The 12,536-nt window shown below is 36.5% G+C and overlaps 2 protein-coding genes across 2 annotated transcripts; one reads left to right on the plus strand and one right to left on the minus strand.

The window, feature by feature from the left end:
• Positions 1-468: 468 nt before the first annotated feature.
• On the minus strand, positions 469-6,206 carry LOC127182175 (GTPase IMAP family member 8). The gene is made up of 3 exons (XM_051137355.1): positions 6,185-6,206; positions 2,587-3,876; positions 469-915 (listed from the first exon to the last, which is right to left on the minus strand). Exons 2-3 carry the CDS (start codon positions 3,830-3,832, stop codon positions 863-865), a joined length of 1,299 nt encoding a protein of 432 aa, XP_050993312.1. The 5' UTR covers positions 3,833-3,876; positions 6,185-6,206; the 3' UTR covers positions 469-862.
• A 135-nt stretch (positions 6,207-6,341) lies between these two features.
• On the plus strand, positions 6,342-8,201 carry LOC127169506 (GTPase IMAP family member 7). The gene is made up of 2 exons (XM_051116941.1): positions 6,342-6,403; positions 6,510-8,201. Exons 1-2 carry the CDS (start codon positions 6,400-6,402, stop codon positions 7,250-7,252), a joined length of 747 nt encoding a protein of 248 aa, XP_050972898.1. The 5' UTR covers positions 6,342-6,399; the 3' UTR covers positions 7,253-8,201.
• Positions 8,202-12,536: the final 4,335 nt, after the last annotated feature.

The following is a 12,536-nucleotide window of genomic DNA, read 5'->3' on the forward strand; positions in this document are numbered from 1 at the left end:
TGTAGTAAAATTTATTGTACTAATAACACTTTATAGATAAGTATAAAAGTTTTATCTCAACATTTTAAATCATTAGGTGCTCAGTGGCACTGTGATTCTGGTCAGAAAGTTGTTGCACAATGTGCAAAACAAATAGCGTATTTATGAGTATATTTGATCATTTCCAACCTAATCCTGAATATCCAACTCACTGACACAGAAACATTTATTTTGTTGTTTATTATCCTCACACCTTTTTTCACTGACTAGTCTTGAGTTGGTTGTGTGACCTGTAAAGTTAACATAATAATAACTCATAACTGAAGAGAATATTACACACATAAATAAGATGTTTTTATACATAAATTGGTGTGACTCTGATATCTACAGATAAAAAAGAATGAGTGGAAAGATGCTAAAATGAAATGAAATGAAAAATCTCCAGCACATCTCTTTCAACATTTCTTGAGGCCTTAAAAAGAAGAGAGAGGTCACAATCAAGCAGACAGTCAGTGACAGCTAATCAGAAAATGTTACTAAAGGAATAGTTCAGCCCAAAAATTTAAATTCTGTCATCATTTACTTACTCCCAGGTTGTTATAACCTGTATGAGATGAGTTTTGTTCCTTTGCTGAACATAAAAGAAGATATTTTTAAGAATGTTCATAACCAAACCGTTTGTGGTTGCCATTGTCGTCTACAGCATGGGGAAAAAATATTCAAAATATTTTCTTTTGTGTTCAACAGAAATGTTAATTTATACAGGTTTGGGGCAAGGTGAGGGTAAATAAACAATGACAAAAATGTCATTTTTGACTAAATAAAATAATAAAATAATCAGAATTATGTCTGTGCATGAATATATAAATACATAATACCTCTTTTAAAAATATGTACTCTCAGAAGACTCTTCATCGCTCAGTTTTTGTAGCTTTTCTGTAAAAATTAAAAGAAACAAACACAGTCACAACCTCATCCAATTTTGATTTAATATGTAATTATTAATGCTTCGTTTAGGCTTTTTATTGTTGTTGTTGTTGTTTTTTAACATAAGTACAAGGGGTGTGATGAGATACTTGGCTAACGAGATGGACATGAAATTGGTTGCACAAAAAGAGATGAGATGAGATTTTTACACAGTATTTTTAAGCAATCCTCAATGATCAAATACATGACTAGAAAATTAGTTTGCAAGTGCATTGAAATGTTTTAACTAATCATTTTGTAATCAGTGTCTTTTCAGAATGTCATTTCAGTGAATATGAATTATCATATGTAGTAAAAAAAACAACAATATCTGAGCACTGTAAAGGTTTTGCCAAAAGCTCAACTGACTGGCTTCTCTTCTGTATTTCTATAAGTCTCTTCAGACCTTAGAACTGTACATGAATTATAAGCTTCTAGAACTTCTAACTACCTGAACTAACTGAACTCCTTTCTACAAACTGAACACAGAAATAAACAGTAGAAATGATGAAAAGAGACCACATTTTTCTTCAAGCATGATACTATGCCAAGAGATGGATACAATTTCAAAGCCTAGCCTAAGATAGGTTTGATATTGTCAGAAATGCTATGTAGCCTAATTTGAGCACATCAGGGAGCTGCTCTCAAAATGCAGGGTACTGAAATCACTTTTGAATTTGCACTCGCGTTCATTCATTTTCAAATTCACGGTTGCACGTACTCGATGTATTGGGAGCGGCGTTGCTGAGCACTCATTCTACACGATAAGAACAAAAAAGACGCTCAATACCAATGTTCAAAATGGCTGCTCTATCAAAGGAAACCCCGCCTACTGAATAAAAGAGCCAATCGCTAATCAGAAAAGTCACTGATATTCACACAATGTCACATATACAAAGGAAACATTTTAAAAGAGAATGCAGCATCACAGTTGTTTAAACCAATGAGCAATAAGCTATGTCATCACTAAGTAGTTTCCCATCGTGCTTTTGGTCAGTGCAGCTGTGCTGGACAGAGCAACTGCGCTCGACTGCACTGTCGACTGTCAAGAGATTTTTGGCATATGTCAGAGTGACATCACAGCAAGGCAGACCGCTCTCGGACACATTTCTAACCAGAATGCATCATCTTATGGTGATCACCGTTGATTGGTTCTATGCAAATTTTGCTCATCTCAAGTGAGCCTAGTGTCTCCACTATTTAAACATTTAAGCGACTTTAAGCAATTCAAGTGCAAAAAGAGTGACACAGAGCTCAATAGCGCCTACAGTACTTGCGTGCTCTCTTATAGACCGTTTTTAAAAAAAAAATCTAAAAGATGTTCTATTTAAAGTTAAAAATGGATGATAAATATGTCTTTCGAATGGAATTAAATAGCAAGTACTTTGAGTGTCTTGTTCATCACATTTATTTTCATATAAAAGTAACAGAACTGAAATATAGCATCCCAGCCAACATTTGTATGTGGGGTTGTAAAGATAATGTGCCACACAGTCTATGCTAATTTCACCCTCGATTTAGCGATATCCCGGGACGGCTTTTTACCTAAATGAGACATCTCATCACATTTTAATATTATGAGATCATGGAATGAGATCTCGTCGTCACACCCCTATAAAGTAGGCTACACCTGTTTTTTACCTATGTGATCTGGACATTTCCTCTTTTCATTTTCACAGTATATTTCAGCAATCTTGTCCACCAGTTGGTTTACTTGAGTCTGATCACAGGCGTCCTTGTTATTCAGTGCATGAAATCTTTTTCCACACTTGTTTACAAGACATTCAATTTCTGGACTTTTCTTAATGTATTCTTCAATACCATTGTTTTCTAGATTGTCCTTTCCAGAGAAAATGATCATTGTGTGTTTTCTTAATGTGTCAAGACATGCGAGTATGTGATCTACAATTTCGAAGGTTTCCTTGGTATCTTTTTCCACTCTGAGTACAATCATAATTACATGTGGCCTTAGAGTGGCACATGACAGAAACTGAGAGACGATATCATTCACTTGTGTATCTTTCTTAATGCCAGGAGAATCAATCAACTTTAAATTAAATCCAGACTTTTTGGTTGTATAAACTTTTCTGCTTTCAGTTTCATTATCATTTCCTAAAAGTGTCTTAATGGTTGAGGTCTTTCCTACTCCAGCCATTCCCAGGACAAGAACTCTGACTTCATTTGGCTTGTCCAGTGTTTCTGTAGTGTCTTTATGTGCACTTGCATGTCTTATTGTTTCATCAGATGTGATTTGATCTTGTTCTGGTTTTCCAATCATTTTTTCATCTTGCTTTTCACTCTGGGAGCTCTCCACAGAATTTTCATTCATTCTCTGTGTTTTTTTTAGATCCTCAAACAACTTCAGTTTGTTCACAGATGAACTATCTCTGTTGTTCCAGGTGTGCACTCGATTTCCACAGCGGTTAATAATGCTCCTCAATGCTCCCTCTTCTTCTTCAATAAACTGTCCGAAGGATTTTGACTCAAGGTTATCATGGAATGAGAACAAAAGTGTAGTATGATTAAAAAATTCTTCCCCTAGGACTTTACATAATTGTGAAATCATATGCATCTCTTTTGCTGTATAGGAACCGATGGGGATGACCATGAGAAAAGAATAATGCCCATTAAGTGACGCAGTGGCTGCCTTTATCTGTGATGCGACCTCATCCTCAGAGATTTTAGTACAGTGCCATCCAGGAGTGTCCACAACTGTGACTTCCATTCCATTAATTGTTGCTGCCTCAGTCTGGTTTGATACTGTGACTGATTGAGTGGATGCATAGGATTTAAAAACCTTTTTACCAAGAATGGTGTTTCCTGCAGCACTTTTACCAGACCCTGTTGTACCAAGCAGGACAACCTGCAGTTTATCTTGGGCTTCCATTATCAAGGTAGTCTGTTACACTGTCCAAAAAGCAAATAAATGTCCTATAGAAAGAAAAATACGGATTAGTGCTCTATTAATTATGTGGAATAAAAAAGTATTTGCAACAATATGTTTAATTGCAGTTAGAAACTGTAATCATTTGTTCCAGTGATTGTAGACTGTCACTCTGCTTGTCTTTATTTATATGTTCTAGTCACACTGTCAGTCTGTGAATTAGTAGTGGGGCAGTCACTGTAAATTACTGGAATCACACATGAAAACATACAACACACAGTGCCTCTCTCGTACTGTATGACGTGATGGAACACTACCTGTCTAGTGCTGTTCTGTTCACACAACGTATATATATATATATATATATATATATATATATATATGTATATATATATTTAACAGTATCTATAAAAAGTAGGCCAAAGGTAGGCTACCTGAATGACCGTACTTTCGGTTAAATTTTGAATTGCGAATCCAATGGACACTATCCTTTCATTTTCTATAAACGTAAACGTATACGCCTGGTCCGAAGTCAACATTGGTCTGTGTTTGTTTATTTGTTTGGCTAGTTGCTGGGAAGCTGCTCCAAAAGCACCTCCTGCAGGCAGAAAATAAATTTTCATTTTTAGTCAGCCCATCTTAAAGACATCAGTTTAAATTGCTCACTAATGTAACTTAACTGTTACTTGTTATATATTTTGCTTGTTATCAGAAATAATCTACTCTAGAGGAACTCTGTTGTTATTGATTCTAGTTAAGTTTGGGGCACAAAAGTGCGCCTGCGCAGTAATGCTTGTTTATGTTGTTGCCGTTGAAACCATTTATAGCACAAAGGCGCAGAGAAATAAAGTCAGAATTGCGAGTTTGACAAAAGAAGTAAGAATTGCGAGATATAAACATGCAATTCTGAAAAATTATAAAGTCAGAATTGCGAGATATAAACTTGAAATACCGAGAAATAAAGTCACAATTCTGAGAAATAAAGTTGGAATTGCAGGATTAAAAAAGGCAGCAATTACCTTTTTTTACACTTTATTCAGTGGTGGAAACATTGGAAATTTAAGTAAACTGGAGTGTTATCTGGCAGAATGTCTCTACCCTGTCAGAGATCCTTCAAACAGCAAAAAAAGCAGATCCTTCAAACAGCCTAGTGATTATAGTCTGGCAGTAGGAAAAGGCAGACAAACATGCATGCCAAAGAAATGCCACTGTGACACTGGTGAGGTTGAGGCACACTTTGTCCTTCACTGTGGCAATCATAAAAAGGTGTGAGAGAGACTTTGACAAACTTTCCAACCCCATGCCACAGTTTTGTAGTTCTTTAAAAATGGATCAAATGCAGTTGGGGGAAGACAGATACCCATCAATTACAGCAAAAATCACTTTTCAGCTGCATAGCCTCAGAAATCAACTACTGAAGTACTTTAAATTGACTTGAATGACATTGAAGCGACAGAATACAGGAAGTCTGGTGAAGTACATTTGTATTATTATTTTTAATCATCTATCCAACCAATTAGTGAGGGTTAAGAACAAAATAACACTAGTGTGTGCATGTCACAGTTTACTGTGCTATCAGTGAAGCTGATAAATGTTTGGCAAAAAGCCAAAACTGTTAAAATTCACTCACTGAACATGTATATGTCTTATCAATATTCTGAACACTTGTTGGATTCTGAACCTTTGGATCTGCAGATTAAGAATATGCGAGTTGTTCCAAGCATTCACCAGCGACTGTCCTAGTAGTGCATGTTGAGCTCCTACATCAGTCAATGGTGAATATTTGGATATATATACATTTATATCCCCACTAGTTGTTCCAAACCTGTATGAGTTTAGATATTTTGCAGAATGTGGTTAACCAAACTGTTAATGGTCCCCATGGACATCCATAGTATTTTAATTTTTAAGTGAACTATCCCTTTAACACTTTAAGTGCTCCCAAAAACGTATTCACTAGTAAAGCATGTACTGTAATCTACAATGAAATACTTGGGATTTATATTTTAATCAATCAATCAATCAATCAGTCAGTCAGTCAATCGATAAATGTGTGATTTGCTCATGAGGTTGTAATTTGACTGTAAATGTACACTGTGATTTACTTTATGTACATTTTCTTTAATTAATGCATAATCTAACTACAATAATCCCCTTAGACCTCTGATTCCCAAAAACAAAAACAGGTGCCTTAGTTGGATATTTTATGTTAAATGACAGCCAGGGTATTTAAGATACTATAATATGAAATAAACTCTAAACTCTTATTTATTACATTTATTACATGCATTGCAATAACTACTAAAATCCATATTAGCTGATTTTTTATTGTAAGTGAGTGCCATAAACACTTACCTTCAGAAATTAGATCTCCTTTTGAATCACTTCCTCTCATCTCCCTAGTTAAAATAAAAGCTTATATAATTATAAAACTCGTGTGCAAAAGAGGTTGGGCTTAGGTAGCTATTAAAGCTGTCATATTTATTGCTTCAACAAAACCACTGCTATCTGATTTTCTGAAATCCTCGAAGGAGCAACGCAACCAGCAAAAAATCATTAACAGCACTACAATGAGTAAGTTCTTTATCAATCCACCATCTTATCTTTACTAGCAACAGTATTTAATTCTAGGTAAACTTCTCAAATATTAGTTTACCAATACTTCTTAAAATGTCAACAGGTCAGGAGATACGCATAGTTTTGGTTGGTAAAACTGGTGTTGGCAAGAGTGCTACAGGAAATAACATTCTTGGTGAGAAGATATTTGTGTCAGAGTCAAGAGCTACATCAATCACTAAACAGTGTGAATATGGGTCCCGGATGATAAACCGAAGGCAGGTTTGTGTTGTGGACACTCCTGGTCTATATGACACAAAACTGTCCAATGAAGAAATCTTGAATGAGATTGTGAATTGCTTTAAACTTGTAGCTCCAGGTCCTCATGTCTTTCTTCTTGTAATGGCCATTGGGCGCTTCACTGAAGAAGAGAGAAACACTGTTGACTTGATTTACACAGTCTTTGGCAGAGAAGTGCTCAGATACATGATGGTCTTGTTCACCAGGGCAGATGATCTTGAAGAGAGGACATTTGAAGATTACGTTAAGGATGCACCAGAGCTACAACATGTCATAAAGCAATGCGGAGGGAATTACCATTTATTCAACAATAGAGATATGTCAAACCGTACACAAGTTGATGAGTTCATGAGGAAGATTGTAGTCATGATAAAACAGAATCATAGCAGCTTCTACAGCCACCACATGTTTACACTGGCAAATGAACTTAACAGTGCTAAGACAAACATGATGAAAAAGGAAAAACTTATTGCTAAACTAAAAAGGGAACTAACTGCATTACAAAGTGAAACAGAAATCTTAAAACAGCCATCAGACACCAATAAGTCATCTTGCAGCATACTATAGCATACTTAAGCATGTGATGTCAGCATTTTATACAATTTTCCAAAAAAGCATTACAAATCCACAAGTAAGAAGATAAATATTAAATCAATGTTATATTTTAACATTTCATGTATCCATTTTTTAAACATATATGTACACTTTATTTATTCTTTTAACTGCCTGATTGAAAATGTACAGATAATCTGCTTAAGTTACTGAGAATTTGACTGGGGTTAGAGACAGACTCTGTATTATTGCTGTATTGTTAGTTTATAACACATTAACCACTGACCTTTTTATGTAAGTTTGTTTTGCCATTTTTAATTCTGTTATCTCCAATTATATTTTAGATTATTATTATTATTATTATTATTATTATTACTAGCTTACTATAGCTCCATATCTCAAAACGTTTCACATAAATCCACAAAACACACACACAACATGTAAAACACGTACATGCTCATATATGCAACTAAACTGAATCACTACTGAACTGACTAGGGCTGTATAATGACACCACTGACTTGTTAGAGCTTGATACTGCTGCTGTGAAGCTATCTATATTGTATAAAGCACATTAAAAATAAAGTTAACAGTATAGTTGTATGTGTGTGTGTGTGTGTTTATATACTGTATACAGTTTCACTGTAAACTGTAGATAGAAATGCAAGGGTTAAAAATAATTTCTTTCTCAAAACATTTGATTAGTTTGGTTTGATTAGTAAATGAACAAATTATGTCTAAGTGTTTTCATACATGACTGGATGTAGCTGGATGTGCTTGTAGTTTTGAAGGCTTGGTGTAAAGATAAAATATATAAATGGTTTCATTTAATGGGCCTCAAGTACCACTTTGAGTGTTTAAGTCATTTTAAAAACTGTATTAGTATTGTCATAGCCAGGTATGAAGTCATAGCCAATGATTTTTTTGAATATAATACACAGTCTTGAGAGGCTTAATGCTTTTGTGAATCAACTGCAATATAATAAAACATAATAAAATACACTAATGTTGTGTAAATAACTACAGTTTGTTTGTTTGTTTATTGATTGATTGATAATCTCATTTAGGAACATTAAGTAATTCAGAACTGCTACAGAATTTATCTGCCATATTTTAGTGAATCATGAAAGCCTTAAATAGGAAAGATTTTACAGACTGAAGCAGAATAAACCTTTTGTTCAATTTGCGTGATTGTAATACATTTAAAGGGATATGTAATATATTGATCTTGATATGATATGCACGCATTGAAAACTAAACATTAGCACCCAATAAATATAGTCAGCATGTTTGTTATCATTATTACTGATAATAAAACATCTGACTGGAAGCCATTTACAGTTGTGTTTGGGACAACTGATTAGAAAGTGTTCCAGAAAATAAAACAGAAAAAAGGATATATTTTCTGCATGGCTGGTGAAACTGGATCAGCACTGTTCAAAAGGCGTAAGGTTGCAGCATTATATTGTACAGACACAGACATAGAAAGTCACTTGGTAGTCACTTAGCGTTAATACAGCTAAGATCTGGGTATCATCTTTGTATGTGCGCTTTTGGTGCGAAAAGCTGTCACTAAGATGGCACCTTTTCAGAAGGTACACCTTTGTACCTTATTTACCCTGAAAAAGTGCATATTTTATTGGTGTTTAGCTGTAATCTAATAAACACTTTCCTACGTGTCTGCACTAAATGTGCGGGGTAATATAAGGTATGGAGCGTGATATAGATATAAAATACATCATCCAGTAATAAACATCTGTGTTATCAAGAGATGTGATACCAAATGTATCAGAACTTACTGGAAATTATTTACATTTACATAATTATTTGTTACAGTTAAAGAAAAAAAAAGCATATTATAGGGATAGTATATATTTAATCAGGAGAACTGGGACCAAAAAACAAAGGCTGACTTAAAAAAAAAAACTAAAACAATTCATTTGTCAGATTTGTGAATTTGTGGCTCACTCAGACAAATTACATTGCAACCTTGTTATATATAATGATTTGCTGACACAAGTGATTTTTGCTAGTTTCAGCCCGAGGCAGTTTTTTCACGTCCTGTGCCATGTGGTTTAAATAGCAAATGCATTTGCATTCATTTGTGCACCCGTGGGTGTGCTGGTCTGAAAAAGAGGTGTGTTCAGGCACAGTTGACGCGTTGCTATTTTATAGGTACCTGAAATAGACTGCACGATTGACCAACTAAAACCTGGTCTAAAGTCAATGGCCCAATATTTTTCTTGTTATTTAAAGAGCACGTTAGTAATATGCACCTATAGGGAGGTTGCACAATGCACATATTCACTCTATTACACACACAGAGACACGCAACATCACACAAACATGCCAAATATCAAAAATGCACGGATTACAATGTAAAAGATTATTATTGTGTACATAAATATAAAAATGTGATAAATATAGCATGTCATAATGGATAGTTAATCGCTTTCTTATGCGAGCAGTTTTTTGGTTTCACTTTCACTTTAGAAAACGATCACATTCAGCAAGTTTTAAAAGGGGTGCACAGTAACTGATTTAAGTGCTGAAGTGACCTCATATAAAGCAAAACAAGCAGAGTTACTGCCACTGCAGCTGCCATATGCCCCAGGAGCCTCTAAAAACATTTTAGTGGGACCACTGTCCTGCCTTTGAATGAATTCAAGCAGCTCAACACTGAGTGAGCAAATTCCCCTTGAGGTGAGCTATCTAACCGAATCTATCTCCATCCTGAGAAAAGAGATCCTCTGCACGGGGGGGAGGTTGCTCTTTTCCCAGTTGATCCCGAAGACCCAACTGGCTGAGGTGACTGTGCAACATCAACTGGCTGAGGGTTCACGACATTCGTGAACACACGGGGGAGACAGGGACAAGACAGGAATGGCCTGTGCCGAGGGAGAATGCAGACATGAAAGTCAATCACTGTAAACCAATCTCGGAGACGAAGCAAAGCCTGTGTGTCTGGTGCAACACTTACTTGTTTCCACGGTTGGACCTGCCTTGCGTAAGAATGCCTTGTTTGCACTCTCGAACCGCCCTCTGCTGCCTGCTGGCAATAGAAGAGGATGAAAGTGGTATGGTTCTACACCGCATATCTGTGCTCTCTTGGGACACAGAGATAGAGGAAACTGCTCTTTCTTTGAAAATGTGGGTACCACTGGCTGTAGGGCCAGTAGCAGAACAAAATTAATACAAAAGATTCTGGGGGAGGGAGTGGTGCGGTCACCATCTCCTAAATAGCTGTCCCCTCCATCTCTAGGCTGCCCGTCTCAGGGCACTTACCTTTCTGCTTGTGGCCAGATTTGGAGGGGGCCTTGATGAATTGGGTACCTTGCCTGCGACCGGCTCCAAGACGCTGCTTGGATGAACTGCTGGGCAAAGTTCTTGATTGTGTAGCCAAAAAGGCCTGTCTGGGACATGGGAACATTTAATTCCTCATTTCTGCCAGAGACAGCCAGAGATGGCATTCCTGGACCACCACTGTGTACACTGGTTGTCCCGAAGACCTTCGTCACTCATGTGTGAAGTTAGTTGCCTTATGCAGTTCTTGTAGAACTGCTGGTTCATGACCACCCTTGTGCATGTCCTTGAGAGCTTTGGCCTGATGGACCTTAAGCAATGCCATAGCAAGCACGGTGGAGGCAGCCTTCCCGCAGTCTTCATAAGCACTGCCAGTTAAACTAGATGAGTAGCTACAGGCCCGTGAGAGAAGACATGGATTACCCTGCCAGATGGCAGCGGTGCTTGGACACAATTGCATTGCAACCGACCGCTCTGTTTACCCTTTGGCTGCCCCACCATCAAGGGTAGTGAGGGAGAAGGAGATACTATGTCTGTTTCTGGCAATAAAAAGTGCCGTCCATAACCTAGTAATCTCCTAATGCACCTCTAGGAAGGATGGGACTGGGCAGGATGCTGAGAACCAGTGCGGGCTGACCCGAGAAACCAGTCATTCAAGCTCAAGGGTTTGGGACACGGTGGAGGTCTGATTCAGACAGTGTTACTATTCCCAAGGGAAGCAACACAGCCTGCTCATCATCTCCAGACAGAGGCATCTTGAGGCATTGATCATGACCATCATCATGCTACCTTGGGCCCTTACAATACACAGTATCTCCTGGATTTCCTCTACCATCTCTATGGTTCCATTATCCAACACAAAGCAAGAGAGCCAGGATGAGCTAAGCAGCCTCAGTATGTTGTAATTTGGGATAATGCAAGTTTCTAATTTGGGATAATGCAAGTTTCCAATGCAAGTGCTGCTCTGGTCCATTGGTTCAATGACCATCCCAGATGGTCCCTGACATGTTTCTGCCAGCATACTCCCCATTCTTAAATCCTATAGAGGAGATTTTTTTTTTTCTGCATTGTGGTGGAAAGTTTTGGATTTAAACCTTTACGAATGGGAAAACCTTTTGCAAGCAATGGACCTGTGGTGACATTGCTATAGAGCAGAGTCGATCCAAGGCTGTATAAGGCACCACAGAGCATATTTTCCCCACTGTTTTGCAAGAGAAAACATTTACTATGATGTAGATGAAGGTATGTGGCCTGATTCTGCCCAGAGACATGATGCTGAGGGTGCCGAGGATGCTGATTAGTAACTGTTTAGTGTTTTTTTTTTTTTTGTTTGTTTTTTGTGTATATGATATTATAGCCTGCAATAAAAAGTAACATTAAGGTTTTAGTAACATTGTTTTGAATTGATCTCAATGGTGTTTTCTAGATAGTGGAGTAGTCTGTGTATTTGTTAGGTTTGTGCATCATCTGAGGCCAAAGTTTGTTTTTGACTAGAATATTTGGTTTTGACCTGAAAATTGGTGTATAGTTTTGAGACAGTGTTTATAGTTGTGAAAAAATGGTGAATTGTTTAATGAATTGTGTGTTATCAACTGAGGAAAAACTGTAACAATATGTTAAAAAAAAACAAAAAAAAAAAAACAAAAACAAAAACAAAAAAACAAACAAACAAACAAACAAAAAAAACCTGTAGTTATTAGTTTGAGGCCAACTGAAAATATAATGAAAACTTAATCTATTTAGGACATTTACAAAGTGTTCACCTTACTGTGTTATTTTTTTTAAAGAAATGACCTGAGTTTAGAGAAATGTGTCAAATTGATTAAGAAAAACATTGTGATAACTATTAAAGCCCAGTTATTAAGTGTTCAACTTACTGTTGTTAATTATTTTAAGCCTGATAAACACTTACCGATTAAGAAAAACTGTATTACATGCATTGTGATAACTATTAAAGTCCATATTAGTCAACTAGCTAAGTTGTATGTGAGTACCA

This window comes from Labeo rohita, chromosome 1 (assembly GCF_022985175.1).
Source record: "Labeo rohita strain BAU-BD-2019 chromosome 1, IGBB_LRoh.1.0, whole genome shotgun sequence".
NCBI lineage: Eukaryota > Metazoa > Chordata > Actinopteri > Cypriniformes > Cyprinidae > Labeo > Labeo rohita.

Coding starts and splice junctions, on each gene's coding strand:
- LOC127182175 (XM_051137355.1), bottom strand. CDS start 3,832: ATGGAAGCCCAAGATAAACTGCAGGTTGTCCTGCTTGGTACAACAGGG. Junction 916..2,586: donor GAAATGTCCAGATCACATAG/GTAAAAAACAGG, acceptor TAATTTTTACAG/AAAAGCTACAAAAACTGAGC.